Source organism: Scyliorhinus canicula, chromosome 5, assembly GCF_902713615.1.
Source record: "Scyliorhinus canicula chromosome 5, sScyCan1.1, whole genome shotgun sequence".
NCBI lineage: Eukaryota > Metazoa > Chordata > Chondrichthyes > Carcharhiniformes > Scyliorhinidae > Scyliorhinus > Scyliorhinus canicula.
This window is the reverse complement of record NC_052150.1, coordinates 110,408,468-110,425,826: the sequence shown is the minus strand read 5'-3', so window position 1 is coordinate 110,425,826 and position 17,359 is coordinate 110,408,468. Positions and strand designations below refer to the sequence as shown.

The 17,359-nt window shown below is 41.8% G+C and overlaps 1 protein-coding gene across 2 annotated transcripts; it reads left to right on the top strand.

Moving 5' to 3' along the window:
- The first annotated feature begins 618 nt into the window (after positions 1 to 618).
- Positions 619 to 16,425, top strand: vwde (von Willebrand factor D and EGF domains). Of its 2 annotated transcripts, none has more exons than XM_038797498.1 (5): positions 619 to 977; positions 1,726 to 1,821; positions 12,296 to 12,400; positions 12,605 to 12,700; positions 13,750 to 13,790. In XM_038797498.1, the coding sequence occupies exons 1-5, from the start codon at positions 626 to 628 to the stop codon at positions 13,767 to 13,769; spliced, it is 669 nt and encodes a 222-aa protein (XP_038653426.1). In that variant the 5' UTR covers positions 619 to 625; the 3' UTR covers positions 13,770 to 13,790. The 2 variants fall into 2 exon arrangements, with proteins under 2 accessions (XP_038653426.1, XP_038653425.1); XM_038797497.1 differs by lacking the exon at positions 13,750 to 13,790 and adding an exon at positions 15,884 to 16,425 and having other exon boundaries at positions 623 to 977.
- The last annotated feature ends 934 nt before the right edge of the window (positions 16,426 to 17,359 follow it).

Below are 17,359 nucleotides of genomic sequence, written 5' to 3'. Positions count from 1 at the left end.
AAATAATTTAAAGATGAGTAATTTTCTACTACTCCAGTAATATCTAAAGCAAAAACAATTGTTATACAATGTTGGAGCTGTATTAAAATGTGCAAATCATTTGAATTAATCAAATCAAAGATGATGGTAACATTGCAGTCATAAATCAATTATTTTAACATTTTTTTAGTACATTTTTGGAACCTGCAGATCTATTTATAAATTATCTATTTATCTATTAATAATGTAATAAAATCACCTTAGTTGGACAAGTATTTGATAACCACAAAATCCTTCGCCCTTTTAACTTACTAATTTGTTAAAAATAGTTTACTACTTATTTGTGATGTTTTGTTGAGAGATTTGTAGGAACACGAGGACATCAAGTTTTAGAATGTTCTCCCAGCTCCTACAAATTACCATTCTCTTTAGGACAATGGGATAGTTGTGAAGGTTTAATGTTCAAAAACGTATGGAAAACGTAAGTCGCGCCTTAAAACCTCTATTAATCCTCCAAAGCCTGTGACTGGCAGTGCTTGGCACTGCTATTGCATTATTCATCGAACTCCCTTTTCCCCCTCTCAGTTTTCCCAAACCGGCTTGAAGGTCACTGCAGCCAACCAATGGGGAGTGTGTGTGTGTATATATGGGGCGGGAAGCAGACCAGTGGGGAGGTCGGCACAAGGTAAACCCTCCTGAATCTTCCCGGGAGAAGTCAGAGACATTCAGTGCACTTTCACTTGACGTGGAAAGGACAAGCGGGATGGAAGTTCATACGGCACCACGCGTCTGTGCTATTTTGTTCATTTTGCAGGGGTTGGCCTTCCTGCCCCTGCAGCTTTCCGAAGCTCGCTCGAAAGCATCACGTGGAGTGGTGGTCCCTTTTGTTTTCGACCCCAAAGCGAAGTGTGATCCTCCCTGTCAACATGTGGGGCTGTGTATCAGGAACAACACCTGCTTTTGTTCCAGAGGGTACGACGGCGATATCTGCCAGTATGGTAAATCAACACTTGTATTTCAGACCCTGTTATGATATAGAATTCCAGGAATAGTGCGGGTCAATTTCTCATCAATTTCACCGTTTAGATTTAGTCCGATATTTGCCTCTAGGTATTGTTTTTTTGAGAAGATTAAATCGTCAATAGAGAAGGAAACTTACACTTTTACGAATTTGGTTTACTTTTAATTTACGTATTTGAGACCAGAGGTCAAGCAATCATGTTTCTGAAAAAAAATCTGTAATAGATTCAAAATTAAAGATATAAATATTTTTAAAACATAGTTTGTGGTGGTGGGTGGGGGGGGGGGGGGGGGGGGGCTGGTGTTACACTGAATTCTGGTGGTGGGTCAGACGATTTGATTTTTAGCGGTGAAGATGAACAAATGAAGATGCCGGGTCAGTGGAGAAATGGGTGGTAGGTAAGCCATGTCCCAGAAGTGTAAAGTTCACTCAGGATGGTAACTTGCTGCTATCCGCACTACTGTGGTTTTAAAAGCAGATGTGGATAGAGAGTACATTGACCAGCGGCATCCAGCACTCCCAAGCCCCGCTCAATAACAGAGAATATCTTCATTGTAAAGTTAAAGAACAGCGAGTCGCGTTTGGGAAATGTATATTCTGTTTGATGTCTAAACTTTTTAAACCTGTTGCGCTGATTAAAACCATTGATTGAAGTGTCCCACTCTGATTTACCTGCCTGCAATTTTGAGGGAAACACACTCACATCTAATTCAATGTGATTCCAGTAACTTGTTATCCGAAATGCAAGAACGGCGGAGAGTGTCTCCGCCCTGGGAAGTGTCGATGCCCACCTGGAGTTGGAGGAAGATACTGCCACAAAGGTACATGTTGCACTAGAAAGCGCATTGACACCTTATTATACGGAGCCACTGTAAACCGGCTACTTAGCTGTGAGCCGTTTCTTAATTTGCTTACAGGACACGCCTCTTCCCTCCTTGTACAAACCATCCCGACGGTTTGTAAAACACATTGAATTCTCGCGGAGTTATTGTTGTGAACAGTGACTTTCCTCGGAGTTTGCTCGCTGCTGCTTCTCTGCACCGGGTCTGTGTCTGCGACTCCCCACTCCCTTTAGAATTCACAGTAACAATGGGAAGCACCGGGTATATTCAACAGGTCCGGAAGCATCTTTACCGAGAGAGAGAGTTAACAGAGTTTCATCAGAATTGGAGTTAAAACCAGCTTCAAGCAAATTTGTAGCCAGGGAAAGGAGTAGGTGGAGTAAGACATGAGGTAGAGATTAGCAGGCGGGAGGGATCAAACGATAAAACTGCTGATGGTGGAAGGCAAGAGTGGACAAGATCGCTTCTCGGCCGTTTGGCTAAGATCAAGCCCAAGACAAGGTGCAATGCCTGTCCTTGTCAGCCTGCATCTGGTCTGTCGCTCTTGTGGGGACCATGAATTCGATTCAATTTGAATTGTTTTTGGAGCAAGCAGGGGGATGGATCAAGGGCTTGCCCTGAGAAAGGAATAACATTTTTAAAAATGATCTAAGGAGGTTGAAATGAATGGGAATGACAGAACCATCATCCAAGACAGACACCTGGAATTTCTGAAAAAATGGAGGCAGTGGTTAAAATTTGAAATTGTTGAACATAATATAGAGTAAGGAAAGTTGATAAGAGCTGAATTGAACAATCAGGTGTTGTTCCTCCAGCTTGCATTGAACTTCACTGGACCAGATTGGGAATGGGGCAGAGAATCAAAATGATCAGTAAATATAGGGGACGATTTTGAGCCGCACTAGCCAGGCACGGATCGGTGATGTGGGTGCAAAATCTGTAGAGAATTGGGGAATGTGATTCTGGACAGATTCCATTTCCCAATGTCTCCCCCTCTCGCTGGTGATGTCGCAGCATGAACCGCATTTGAATAGATTGTACTGCATTTAAATATGATTAATGGGCCCCCTGCCACATGATCCTCCTACTAAATGTTCATACCTCGCCGATGTGATGTCATGTCAGTGAGGCCTACAACAGGCTTGCGCAAATGAGAATCAGTCGAGGGGATCCGGCCGGGGGGGCGCAGCTGTCAGAATAGCCCCTGGGAGGGAGGGGAACATGCCTGGGAACTGCCCCGGCAGAGGTTGACAGAACATCAAGCTGGCAGTGCTAACCTGTGCTGGAGCAGTGGCAGAGGCGGGCCCTAGTGGGAACCTCTTGGGGGCATTCATTTATGTGTGGTGTGGAGAGCGGGCACTGAAGGAGAGAGTGGGATTGCTTGTGATACTTCTACAGTGGTGGTTTGGGGGGGGTCAAATTCTGGCAATGCTTTTTGGGGGTGGGAAGAGCCCCTCGTACCTCCATGCTGGGGGCTGGTGGATTATATCTCTGTCCTCCTCACAGTTCACAATACTTTCAGGTTTTGTACCATCTACGGATTTTGAAATTGTGTCCTGGATATTCAAGTCTAGGTCATGAATACATATCAAGAAAAGCAAGTGTCTCAATATGAAATGAAATGAAAATCGCTTATTGTCACAAGTAGGCTTCAAATGAAGTGACTGTGAAAAGCCCCTAGTCGCCACATTCCGGCACCTGTTCAGGGAGGCTGGTATGGGAATTGAACCGTGCTGCTGGCCTGCCTTGGTCTGCTTCAAAAGCCAGCTATTTAGCCCAGTGAGCTAAAATTTAAAACAAAATATTGCGGATGCTGGAAATCTGAATTAAAAAGAGAAAATGTTGGCTAAACCCAGCAGGTCTGGCAGCATCTGTGGAGAGAAAGAAAGTTGACGTTTTGGGTCCAAATTACCCTTCTACAAAACTGAAAAATGATAGAAAGGTAATGTTATATAGTTGGGAAAGGTGGATGGAAGAGGTGAGGAAGAATAGAAGAACAAAGGCAAAGGAGAGGTTAACAAAGGTGTTAATTAATCCTTGGAGATTGGTATCCAATCCTCCAGTCTGAAAAAATCACCATTCACCATTACTCAGTCCTTAGTTTTCTGCCACTCAGCCAACTTGGTATGCATGCTACCTTGGGCTTTTACCTTTGCTGACAAGTCTGTTAGATGGCACTTTATCAAATGCCTTTTGGGAGTCCATATACATGCAATCACATTATCTCCATCAAATGTCTTTGCTGCCTCATCAAAAACTCAATGCATTTAAACACCATTGACCCTTAACATGCTGGCTTTCGTTGATCCATTATTGTCCAAGTGACTGTTAATTTTGCTCCAGATCATTATTTCTCATAGCTTTCCCACCGTTGATGTTAAATTTACTGGCCTATGGAGGCTGGGATTTTCCTTACACCCTCTTTTGAACAGGTGTGTAACATTCGGAACTCTGGCACCACTCTGCACATAAGGATGATTGGAAGATTATGGTCATTGCCTCAGTGATTTCCACCCTTACTTTTCTCAGTTTGCTCAGATACAGTTGATCCGATCCTGGTGACGTATCAACTTTTAAGTACAGACAGCTTTTTTACGACTTCCTCTTTAGCAATTGTTAGTCACCCAATCTCTTAACTACCTCCTCCTTCACTATGCTTTTGGGAGAAACTTTTTCCTTGATAAAGACAGATGCAAAGTACAAATTTAATACCTCAGCCATGCTCTTTACTTGCATATATTAATCATATTTTGGTCCCATTTCTCCATTTATCATCTTTTATTATTTGTAGGCCCATAGGAGACTTCTGAATTCCTTTTTATGTTAGCTGCCAGTCTCTGCTCATACTTGCTCTTTGGTTCTCGTACGTTTTTCACTTCCTCTCTGAACTTTCTATGTTCAGCCTGGTTGTCAATTGTATTCTCCCCCTGACATCTGTCATAGGCAACTTTTTTCTGCTTCATCTTACTCTCAGTCTCTTTTGTTATTCAGAGAGCTCTGGCTTTTTTTATCCGACCTTTCTCCTTCATGGGAATGCACCTCAACTGTACCCAAACCATGCCTTCTTCAAAAACAGCTCATTGTTCCGTACCAGTTTTACCTTCCAATCTTTGATTCCAATTTACCTGGGCCTGATCGACTCTCACCCCATTGAAATTAGCCCTTAATCAAATAAGTATTTTTACTCTGTATTTCTCCTTGTCATTTACCCTAGCTAACTATATGATCACTGTCCCCTAAATGTTCCCAGACTGACACTCGGTTCATCTGACCCACTTCATTCACAAGACCAGATTCAGCAATGCCTCTCTCTTCATTGTACTGGAAACATGCTGATCATGAAAACGCTCTTGGATACACTTCAGAAACTCTTCCTGCTCCCTACCCGTGACACTATTACTATCTTAGTCCATATTAGGATAAAGAGATGTAGTAACTGAGACAATGGAATAGAGTCCTTACAGGCAGTGGACTGGGAGCATCTGTAGTTAAAGCAGCTATTGTAGTCAGTGGACAATAGTTAATAACCTATCCCCAGAAATAGAGACAGAGGAGTTAGGATAGGAAAGTGAAGAGTTGGAGATGTATGGAGGCAAAGGAAGAGTAAAAATTGAACACAAATATAATTAAGAATTCTATGGAAATAAAGAACGTTCCATATATTCCATGAAAAGACAGGCAAAGCATGGGCCCATATTGGTTCCCATAGCAACACCCTTTATCTGCAAGAAGTATGCAGAGTTAGAAAAGTTGTTCAATGTAAAAACAAGTTTAGCCATGCAGAGGAAGGTGCTGGCGGATGGCAATTGGAGTGCTTTATCTGGAAGTCTAATTCATATACTGATCATCTGTATGAAGGAAATAGTATTTCTAAAATGATTTTGTTATGAATTTGAACATGTCTCCCTTTGCCCTTTATCTTAAAATGTAAAAAAATATTCTGAATTTACTTTCTCCATGCCCTGAACTAACTTGTACACCTCAAAGGTCAACTCCCAGTTGCCATCTTTCCAGGCTGAAAAACTGAGCTTTCCTTCTAACTCAGATGCCAGAAACTAAAACTCAGCCTGCATCCTCTTCTCTACACTGCCTCCAGTGCTTTACTTGTTCTTCTTTCTCCGAAACTGGGAATAAATATCACATTCTAGGTGTAATCTAACTACAGCCATATTACACAGTTTGATTAGCATCTCTGACATATTTTATAGCTTTGACCATGACATTCAACATTCCGAAAGCTCTGTTAATGCTGCTCTGGATTTGTTGAGTTAGCAATCAGTCTTCTAAGGCTCCAACATTTCTTCCAGCATCGCCTTAACTATTTAATTACCATTCATGGACTACTGGCTTTCCCTTTCTATACGTAGAATTTTCTCCTTGTTCTGCCGGAATCCTGTTTTGTCCATTTTTCTGAAGTGATTCCTCTGATTGTGAGTCCTGCATGTCCAAACCCAGATAGCCAGGTAGTGAAGGATAAAATATATTGAAGCTTAGACCTTATCCACTTACAAGGCTTTTACTTACAGAAATACACATTGAATACCATGTAACTCCAACAAACCTCCCTTTCAGCCTGCTCCTCAATACAGGAACACAGGTGAGTCCCCAGTTAATATCCTCCACTTGAACACCACAAACATTCAATTGGTATGCAGTTAACACTGCTCAGTTCCACTGTGCACTTTTTTCATGTTTTACTTCAGGCAAGTCTGTCTTTACAGCAGGAGATGAAATGAAATGAAAATCGCTTATTGTCATGAGTAGGCTTCAATGAAGTTACTGTGAAAAGCCCCTAGTCGCCATATTCCGGTACCTGTCCGGGGAGGCTGGTACGGGAATCGAACCGTGCTGCTGGCCTGCTTGGTCTGCTTTAAAAGCCAGTGATTTAGCGCAGTGAGTCGAAGGTCTAGTCAACTGAACTGCTCTGTTCTGAATGGTTTTGAACCGTCTGAATGTTTTAATTGTAATTCTTAATATTTTTAAAGTATGATGTCACAGTTATCAAATTCGTTTTGCTATTTTCTTCCTATTTTTGTGTTTGATATGAAATATAGTTGACATAATTTTCTAAGTGACAATATATAGATACATTACCAACCTGTAGTCTGTAGAACTGTGGTGTCCTTATTTCGTTTAACATACCTTCAATCTTGCTTTGCCAGTTAACAGTAGAAACATTAATGTTCTTGTTTGGTATTTTGCTTTACTAATTACTTTCTAATGGTGTTGCTGATTGTGAGAAAAAATGTTTCTGAGTTATAGAACTCTATTTTGTGCACTTTCTTCATTAACTACTCATAAAATTAAAATGGTCACCTCCATAAAGATTCTTCGAGAGCAGGGTTCCCCAAACCGGGTTCTGTGGAACTCTAGGATTCTGTTGGATATACCCCTGGGTGCTGCTCTAGGTCAGGCTGACTTATAATATTTGACAAATGCTGCGAAGCTGCTTGCCAGATCAGAGGCTGGCTTCTCCAGAACCAGCCTCTGATTGGACAAGCTGGAAACAGTTCCAAAATCTTCAAATTTCCGGATCAGGGTGAGAGCGAACGGCAGAGTGTGTACAGTGGCAGCAAAGTGATAGGGATAGTGAGCCATGTAGAGGGAGGGAAAGCAGCCATCAGGTCAGTGTGGTTGCAGACATCGGGCAGGAGGGTAAGTGGCCATCGGGCGGGAATGAGAGGGCGAGTGGGCCTCGGAGCTGGTGAGACTGTGGCAATGGAGGAAACGGGATGAGGGTGGCTGGGAGAATGGGGAGCATGTGAGAGAGAGGATTGAGTGTGTATCTTTGTGTGTGTGTGTGCACCTGCATGTGCAGGAGAGTGTGTGTCTAGGTAAGAAATAGGTGTGCATAAGTGAGAGACAGGTGAGTGTGTGTGTGTGAGAAAGAGAGTGTGTGTGCATGTGTGTGAGAGAGTGTTCGTGTGTGAGAGAGTGTGTGCATGTGTAAGTGAGTGTTCGTGTGTGAGAGAGGAGTGTATGCAAGATAGAGTGATGAATGTGCGTGTAAGAAAGAGGTGAATGTTTATGAGAGAGAGAGAAGAATTTGTGTGTAAGAGAGAGAAGTGAATGTGTGTGTGTAAGAGAGACAGGTGAATGTGTGTGTGTGTAAGAGAGACAGGTGAATGTGTGTGTGTGAGACAGATCAGAATGTGTCTGTAAGAGAGAGAGGCGAATGTCTGTGTAAGAGAGAGGTGGATGTATGTGGGTGCAAGAGAGAGAGGCAAATGTGTAAGAGAGAGGCGAGTGTTGTTATGACTGTCCACTACTGGTAGCATGTTCCTTGTATTGTTCTCCAAAATAGTCAAATGTGCAGTGTTGACAAAGAACATAAAGCTATTTTTAAAAAAAATCAAAACTAGTTTATTTTACACTACTTAAATTGGTTCGCACACTCTACTGAGTAACAGTTAACAAAATAATAGTATTGAATCTATGATACAGTAATTAATTAGCTCTCTAATATATAACATACACTCTAACTGAACTTTACACTATCCTTCTACATCAACTTCTCCAACAGCTTCTCCCAGAATGACTAGAGATGCAGCCTTTTATAAGACTATTCAGTGATGCCATCTGGTGTTGATATACATGAACATCATCTTGTTAACCCTTTACTCTCCTTAGATTATACATTTCATTACAAGTGTGTTTGTAAGAGAGAGAGGTGAATGTGTGTGTAAGAGAGAGAAGTTTGTGTGTGTAACAGAGGAAGGTGCGTGTATAAGAAAGGTATGTGTGTGTGCAAGAGAGAGAGGTGAAGGTGTAAGAGAGAGAGAGGGGAGTGTGTGAGATAGAGAGCTGAATGTGTGTGTCTGTAAGAGAGATGAATGTGTAAGAGAGAGAGGTGAGAGTGTGTGTGTGTAAGAGAGAGGTGAGTGTGTTTTTTTAATTCATTTTTATGGGATGTGGGCTTCACTGGCTGGGCCAGCATTTGTTGCCCATTCCTAATTGTCCTTGAGAAGGTGGTGGTGAGCTGATTTCTTGAACTGCTTCAATCCATGTGGTTAGGTACACCCACTGTGCTGTTGGGGAGCGAGTTCCAGGATTTTGACCATGCAACAGTGAAGGAATGATGATATAATTCTAAGTCAGTCTGGTGAGTGACTAAGAGTGGAACCTCCAGGTGGTGGGGTTCCCAAGTATCTGCTGCCCTTGTCCTTCTAGATGGTAGTGGGTGTGGGTTTGGAAGGTGCTGCCTAAGGAGACTTGGCAAGTTGCTGCAGTGCATCTTGTAGACACTGCTGCTACTGTGTGTCAGTGGTGGAGGGAGTGAATAGGTGTGGAAGGGGTGCCAATCAAGCGGGCTGTATTGTCTTGGATGGTGTTGAGCTTCTTTAGTGTTGTTGGAGCTGCGCTTATCCAGGCAAATTGGAGAGTATTCCATTACACTCCTGACTTGTGTCCTGTAGGTGGTGGACAGGCTTTGGGGAATCAGGAGACGAGTTATTTACCATTGGATTCCTAGCCTTTAGCCTGCTTTTGTAGCCACGTTATTTATATGACTAGTCCAGTTCAGTGTCTGATCAATGGTAACCCCAAGGATGTTGATAGTGGGGGATTCAGTGATGGTAATTCCATTGAATGTCAAGGGGCAATGGTTTGATTCTCTCTTATTGGAGATGGTCATTGCCTGGCATTTGTGTGACGCAAATGCAACTTGCCACTTGTCAGCCCAAGCCTGGATACAGGTCTTGCTGCATTTGCACATGGATTGCTTCAGTGTCTGATAGTCACAAATGGCACTGATCATTGTGAAATCATCAGTAAACATCGCCACTTCTGACCTTATGATGGAAGAGAGGTCATTAATAAAACAGCTGAAGATGGTTGGGCTCAGGACTCTACCCTGAGGAACTCCTGCAGTGATGTCTGGGATAGAGATGATTGACCACAACAATCTTCCTTTGTGGTAGCAATGACTCCAACCAGTGGAGAGTTTTCCTCCTGATTCCCATCGACCCCAGTTTAGCTAGGACTCTTTGATGCCATACTAAATCAATTACAGCCTTGATGTCAAGGGCAGTCACTCTCACCTCACCTCTGGAGTTCAGCTCTTTTGTCCATGTTTGAACCAAGGCTGTAATGAGGTCAGGAGTGACCCTGGCAGAACACAAACTGAGCACCAGTGAGCAGATTATTGCGAAGAAAGTGCCGCTTGACAGCATTGGTGATGACTCCTCCCATTACTTTACTAATGATGGAGAGTAGACTGATAGGACGGTAATTGGCTGGGTTGGATTTGTCCTGTTTCTTGTGCACAGGACACACCTAGGCAATTTTCCACAATGCCAGGTAGATGCCAGTGTTGTAGCTGTACTGGAACAGCTTTGTTTGTGGTGCGGTAGTTCTGAAGGTTTTCAGTACTACTGCCGGAATATTGTCAGGGCACATAGCCGTTGCATTATCCAGTGGCTTCATCCTTCACTTGATATCATGTGTGGTCACTCGAATTGGTTGAAGACTGGCATCAGTGATGCTGGGGACCTCCGGATTAGAGGTGTATGTATAAGAGAGAGATGCATGTGTGTGTGTAAGTGAGAGGTGAGTGTGAGTATGTGTATAAAGGGAGAGATAAGTGAGTGTGTGTAAGAGAGAAATATTGAGTGTGTGGAAGAGAGAGAGGTGTATGTATTTGAGTGGCGAATGTGTGTAAGAGAGAGTTAAATATGTGTGTAAGAGAGAGCTTTGTGTGTGTGTGTAAGAGAGAGGTGAAAGTGTGTGTGAAAGACAGAGGGGTAACTGTGGGTGTATGTGTGTGTAAGAAAGATGTGTGTGTAAGGGAAAGGTGCGAGTATGTGGAAGAGAAAGATGTATGGCAGAGAGGGAGATGTGTGTGGGAGAGGCGTGTGTAAGGGAGAGCTGTGAGTATGTGTGAGAGAGAGAAGTGAATGTGTGTGTGAAAGAGAAAAAGGTGTATGGAAGAGAGAGAGATGTGTATGTAAGAGAGAGAGGTGTGTGTAAGGGAGAGATGTGTGTATATGTAAGAGAGAGGAGAATGTGTGATGTGTGTAATTGAGAGAAGTGAATATGTGTATGTGGAAGAGATTGAGGTGAATGGGTACATGTAAGAGAGAGGTGTGTGACTGTGTATGGAAGAGGTGTGTAAGGGTGATGTGAATGTGTGTGTAAGAGAGAGGTGTGTGTAAGAGAGAGATGAGTATGTGGAAGAGAGAGGTGAATGGGTGTGTGTGTTAAGAGAGAGGTGTGTGTGTTAAGAGAGAGGTGTGTGTGTTAAGAGAGAGGTGTGTGTGTTAAGAGAGAGGTGTGTGTGTTAAGAGAGAGGTGTGTGTGGAAGAGAGAGGTGTGTGTGGAAGAGAGAGGTGTGTGTGTTAAGAGAGAGGTGTGGATCTGTGTAAGAGAGAGAGGTGTGTATCTGTGTAAGAGAGAGAGGTGAATATGTGTGTGTTAGAGAGAGAGGTGCGAATGTCAATGTGTGTGTGAGAGGGAGAGAGGGGTTGAGAGCGTGAGAGCCTATATGTGTGTGCTTGCAGGAGAGAGAAAGGATAAGAGGGGTGAGTCTAAGTGGGAGGGGTGTGGGTGAGTGTATGTATTTGTGTAGTGTGAGTCTGTGCGTGTGCATGCATGTGTGTGTGTCCGATATGTGAATCCAGTTTTTCAGCAGCACTTTTAATACTAAACAGACTTGTGATGCAAAGGAGCAGCATAACTGCTCCCATTAAAACTGACTACCAATTAAGAATTAAGGGGCCGGATTCTCCATCCCAGGGGCACCAAGAATGCGTTCCCCCATGGGATGCAGAGTCTGGTGTCTGGGCAAAATCGGGATCAGTGCCAGGCGTCAAGCCGAGCGCCATACTCTGACCCCTCAGTGGCATGAATGAGGTCCATGTTGCATGCCAGCGGCCCGGTGCCCTTCACTCCGTCCTCCTGTGATTCTCTGGTCCCTGCAGTCGGGAATCATGTGGGCGAGGTTCGCTTGTGGTCTCCATAATCGTGAACCTGATGTGGTGGATCTCATGGTGGACTAAGGGGGATACTGTTGTCCCCGTACCCACCGTGAGGTCCACCACATCAGGTTCACGATTGTAGAGACCACGCGTAAACCTCGCCACCTAACTCCTGACTGCAGGGACCGGAGAATCACAGGGGGACAGAGCAAAGGGCCCATCCACCCTCCGCACTGCAAAGCAGCCCTCAACCCCTCCCCCCTCTCCACATCGCACAGCGGCCCCCTCCCTCTCCCCAGATTACCTGGGAGCCCCCCCACATTGCTCCCCAATTTATGACGTGGGGGGGGGGGGGGATTCAGGGCTGATTTGCGGTGAGGCTTTGCTGGCCACAGGACTCTGCTCTCGGGCCACCTGCTCAAGATGGCAGCCTGATATCAGGATTCCCCAGGAATCCCTCGTATTCCACGGCATGCAAAAAATGTTTAAACTTTCAAGTTTGTAAAACTGTGTTTCACACAAATATTGTCTCCACATAGCTACTTGTGACGGCGGCTGTCTCAATGGTGGAGAGTGCCTCTCTATTAACAGTGTTGTGAAGTGTCTGTGTTCCTCTGGCTGGATGGGATCAAGATGTCAGGAAGGTAAAGGAACTCTTGTGCTGAATTTTGTTTTTGAAAAGCAAAAGATAAAATAAAATTATTGCCTTGTTTGTAAAGCGTTCATGTGGTTAAGGAATATTTTGTTTTCTCTGAAAATGTCAGTGGTTTCATCATGTTATTGAAATTAGGAATCCTGAACATGTATATCTGTTCTCTCCTTCCATCCTCCCTCCACCTGCCCAATAGCAATCTGTCCGCAGGGATGTCGGAATGGTGGGAACTGTTTGGCACCAGGTATCTGTAATTGCCCTGATGGATGGGTTGGTGGAGCCTGCCATTTAGGTAAGGCCAAATCTGCATTTAAGTCAAAACATGCTTTATTGTTTAATGCACAGTTACATAAGAGGAGGAATAATGAGATTTCCAGAGCTGGTCAACCGCTGGTGTATTTTTCTTCTGTTAAAACATGTTAAGAATGCACTTGATTATATCATATTATGATAGTTAATGGTGACTATTTATTCTGTCCTACTGTAGAAGCCAGGTATTTCTAATACACCTAATATAGGTAAAAGATAGCTTTTTAAGCGTAAATATTAAGCCCCAGTTTTAAAATTAAAGAAAACACATATTTTGCAAACTCATTATCATAGTTTTAAAGTAACACAGAAGTCTGATAAGACAAACACTTTTCATTACATTTCTCCAAGGACAAGGGCTGAATCCATGCAACGAGGTGGCAGGAGTGAAGGTTCTACTGTTCTCGCATCATTCGAGATTAGGGTGAATCACATCCCATGACTTATACAAGCTGAAACAGTTTAGACTATGTTGCCTTGTTTTTAATAAATAGACAGTTAGAACATCAAATCAAATATATATCTGATTCCAACATTCTCAAAACAACAACTTTATAAAAGCAGCATAATTTACTTTACTAGATTGAAATAGACAGTCTGAATTATTTTTTTGGAGTCAAAATGACGAGATAGCATGAGGTCTCCATTGTTGCAGTAGTCAGGTCAGCATAAAACCAGTTTTTGCTGGCTTTGATAAAGCACAATATCGCATTTGTTAATACTGTATGCATAAGTAGGCAGACAGGCAACAATTAGAAGCAATGTTACATATTGAAGATGGACAGCTTGTCATCAAATGAAATGTGTTTGAGTCTAACCCAAACCAATTAGGATTATATTGGGCTGTGATCAAATCACTTAAGACAGATATAAAACAGTATAACAATAGAAGACTTTATCGCCATTTTAGGTTAGGGTTAGGTTAGAGAGAGAGAGAAAGAGTTTTTGGATAGTTTTTGTTGGTAGGTTAGAAGCATCTATACTTTGATCTGAACTATTCACGGTCTCTCTGTATTCATATTTCATTTTCAGACTTTGACTTCAGACTTTGAGGTTTAAAAATTATGTTTCTGAGCTGTTTGACTAAGAAGATAATTCCTGTGATTCTTTGAAAGCTTCAAATTGTCTACGAATTGCCTTTTAAATGACTTTCAAGTTGTAATCAATAGAAGATAAATAAAACAATTCTTATTTGCACCTGACAAGTTTTAACTTGAATTTCTACTGAGTTCCAGTAATCGCAAGTGCAGCTGGTAACCTTGAATTGAATTGATGGTTTCAAAATCCCTCAACTGACAGTCTGAAATTCTTACACCTACTGAGGCATCACAAAATGTTTGCAGGAGTTTCTGCCATTTTGTGTAGGAATTTCCAGGTAATTCACATGAAAGTGTTGAAATCAGCCCAATGATGGTGGAACTTCAAGCACAAATTATGCTAAATGCAAATCTGAAATATTTTCCATTACTTTAAGAAAACATCAGGCGCAGGTTTGGTCCCAAGTACAAAACTGACCATGATCCCAGATCGAATTAATCATAATTTCTGCAACTTGCATTCATTTTCAGGCCTTTGAAGGGGCTCCTGCAATGAAACTTCTTTGATGGAAAGACAAATAGGCCATTTTTAAAAGCTTTTAATATTAAATGATTAATTTACTTAGAAATTCAATGCTGCACACCAACGTAATGAGTAAATGGTTCTGTATAGTTTTTGAAGCCATTTTGGTTATAATAATAATCTTTATTAGTGCCATAAGTAGGCTTACATTAACACTGCAATGAAGTTACTGTGAAAATTCCCTAGTTGCCACATTCCAGCGCCTGTTCGGGTACACAGAGGGAGAATTCAGAATGTCCAAATTACCTAACAGCACGTCTTTCGGGACTTGTGGAAGGAAACTGGAGCACCCGGAAGAAACCCAAGCAGACATGGGGAGAACGTTATCTAAAAACATGCTACTCACAGGTGGTGGACAAAACATTCTGATCAAAAATGCTTAGTTTTATAAGCCCATTTTCAGTTGTATTGATGAAATGACACCACATTACAACTCTTAAACATGTGAAAGCTTTTTTAAATCTAAAATGCTGTTCGGCTGATTCACGGCACATTTATGGTTGGTGATATGCGTTTGACTAGACAGTTCCTAAAACATACTTGTTACATAACATGTTACAAATTCACAAATTCAGTCAAACCTAATATCCACGGGCAGCATAAGACACTCTTCTAGTTTTTGAGACACCATGGATTTTTAAAAATCCTTTCAACAATACATAGCCCATTAACAATTTTTTATAACAGCCACAAGCATGTTTATGGTGTTATAGTGGTCCTGAGGTGTTAGTCTTTGCAGGTATCTTTTGAGAGAGGAATATCCAGCCTTGGAAGTAATAAAAGCACAGATCAGTTTTTTGGTGATGATGGAATGAAGTAAGGCTGAAGGTGAGCAGTATCGTGGAGGTGAATGTTAGCAGAATGAGGCAGAGGTAATCCTGGTTAGATGGCAGAATACATATTTTCTCCATGTCATTGCTGGCAATGCTTTGAGGGTACCACCCTCAATTCAGAATATTATTCATAACTCAAAAGCAGAATGTGAAGACCCACCTTTGTTACTGCTCCTTCAAAACTATAATAAGTTTGGGTAAATGAACAGACAACCTGCAAGTCATAACTCTATACGAAATAGGAACCTGGCTCCATCATTTACTAAGATAATGGATGAACCTCCACGTCAACTCTAATTTCATACCCTTTCCTGATATCTATTGATTTTCTAAGTGCCCGAAAAATCTTTTGATCTGGGTGTCAAGTACATTCAATGACTGAGCATCCAAAGCCTTCTCAGATAAAGAATTCCAAAAACACACAACCCTCGGAGTAAAGAAATTCCTTCTCATCTCAGTCCTACAGTCATAATCCTCATATGAATGTTATGGGGGAGGGGGGGGATTTTTAACTTGCTAGTTCACTTTGAGATGTGGACGGGTTCAGGAGAATCCAGAAATAAATGCAACACATCTGGCAGCGTTTTCTTTTAAATAATACAATAAGGTTCAAGTAAAAAGTCTATGCGTTCTTATCTTTGTTTCCAATTATAGGCCATCTACTAACAATATTGATTTTGACTAAAAGCACTGATCAATCTGTTTGTTTATAGCGGTTTGTAACATCCCTTGTGGACATGGAGGGAAATGTATTGCGCCGAATGTGTGCCGATGTCGTGGATCCTACACTGGCCCTCAATGTAAACAAAAGAAAAGTGAATGAAGAGTCTTTTTATGGAGAGGGCACCTCTTTATTATTGTTTCCTTTTGGTCAAATCATCAGATTTTTTTTAATGTAATAATGTATCCGTGCCAAAAATTGGGAAACAAGTGGAAAACGTATGTAAATCACAAAGCTTTGCATTCTTTTTTAGTAGCTAAAGCAGCTGCATTATGCGGTTATCTTTTTTCTGGGCCTGGCAGCATGTCCATTTGGCTAGTTGTATTTTTAATGCAGTGGAATCTTCTGTGTAACTTCATTCCTGTTAAACATAACTGAATGTCACCATTTTTATTGTAAAATTTTAAACAGAGTGATCACAAGCCAACCATAATCACTGGAGAGATCACTTTACTTGGTTTTAAAAGACCACATGTGGTTATGTGACTGTTATTCCGAATGCAAGTACAATAAAAGATTATTCTGAGGTTTTAAGAACTTTTTATTGTAGGTTTATAATACCTTGTCCTGACTAGAAATTCAAAATAATTCAACGTGTTGCATTGGCTGTCGTCTCTTTTGGTACATATATTGACAATGGCAAGTGTTTTGTTCTGATTGACTGCGTCACAAATATGTAATTCTATTTGTGGATTTATTTTTGCATCCTTTGAAAGAACTGGTGAGAAACAATCTTGGAGCACAAGTACCAAATTGAGAGAGGCATGAAGAAAGAAATGAACAGTTCCTCTCATTTTATGTGCTCCGAAAGATTGGTTGATTGTGCACAGGATTTGTATCTGAGGACTACACTAGGCAAGGCCACAAACATGCAAATTGTGTGCCAGTACCGTACTGCATTAAGTTTACTTCATCAGGACTTCTGCACATTACGGTGAGGGATGTCGTGTGTTTCATTTTGGGTTTGAAGTCTAGGTGGGGTCATTTAGCATTTGATTGTTACCCTAAGAAAGCTACTTAAGACTATTATTTGTAAAAAAACATTATTTTTTATTTACAGCTTTATGTTCATCTCAGTAACTCTACACAAAGTTGGACTTCTTCCACCCAGATCTCTCTTACTGAGGCATGTGACATTGCACCATAGTTACATCAGCATCAGGTGCTTCTGTTGTTGACCTTTTACTCAATTTCTCCCCTGCTCCCCTAGTCTTTATCCCCTTTATATACATCCTCCTACATCTTCCCACAAAGTCTCAGACTTCTGAGGTGACTTGACCAATCTCCCTGATCTTGTTCTGATCTCATACTTAGGTCGATATGAGAATCCTATTTTGGATTACTGCCTTGTTTATTATCTCCAACCAATCTGACTGGTAAGCCCTCAAGTTTCTATTGGTTTCCTTTCCAAGGATCCAAAGACACTTCTTCATATTTCCCTGGTCTATCTCAATTTTGAAACATCTTG

What these genes read in the sequence shown, in the direction of transcription:
- vwde (XM_038797497.1), top strand. Translation starts at nt 626, where the DNA reads ATGGGGCGGGAAGCAGACCAGTGGGGAGGTCGGCACAAGGTAAACCCT. An exon ending in CGGCGATATCTGCCAGTATG is followed by an intron (nt 978 to 1,725) that starts GTAAATCAACAC and finishes ATGTGATTCCAG; the next exon opens with TAACTTGTTATCCGAAATGC. An exon ending in GGGATCAAGATGTCAGGAAG is followed by an intron (nt 12,401 to 12,604) that starts GTAAAGGAACTC and finishes CCTGCCCAATAG; the next exon opens with CAATCTGTCCGCAGGGATGT.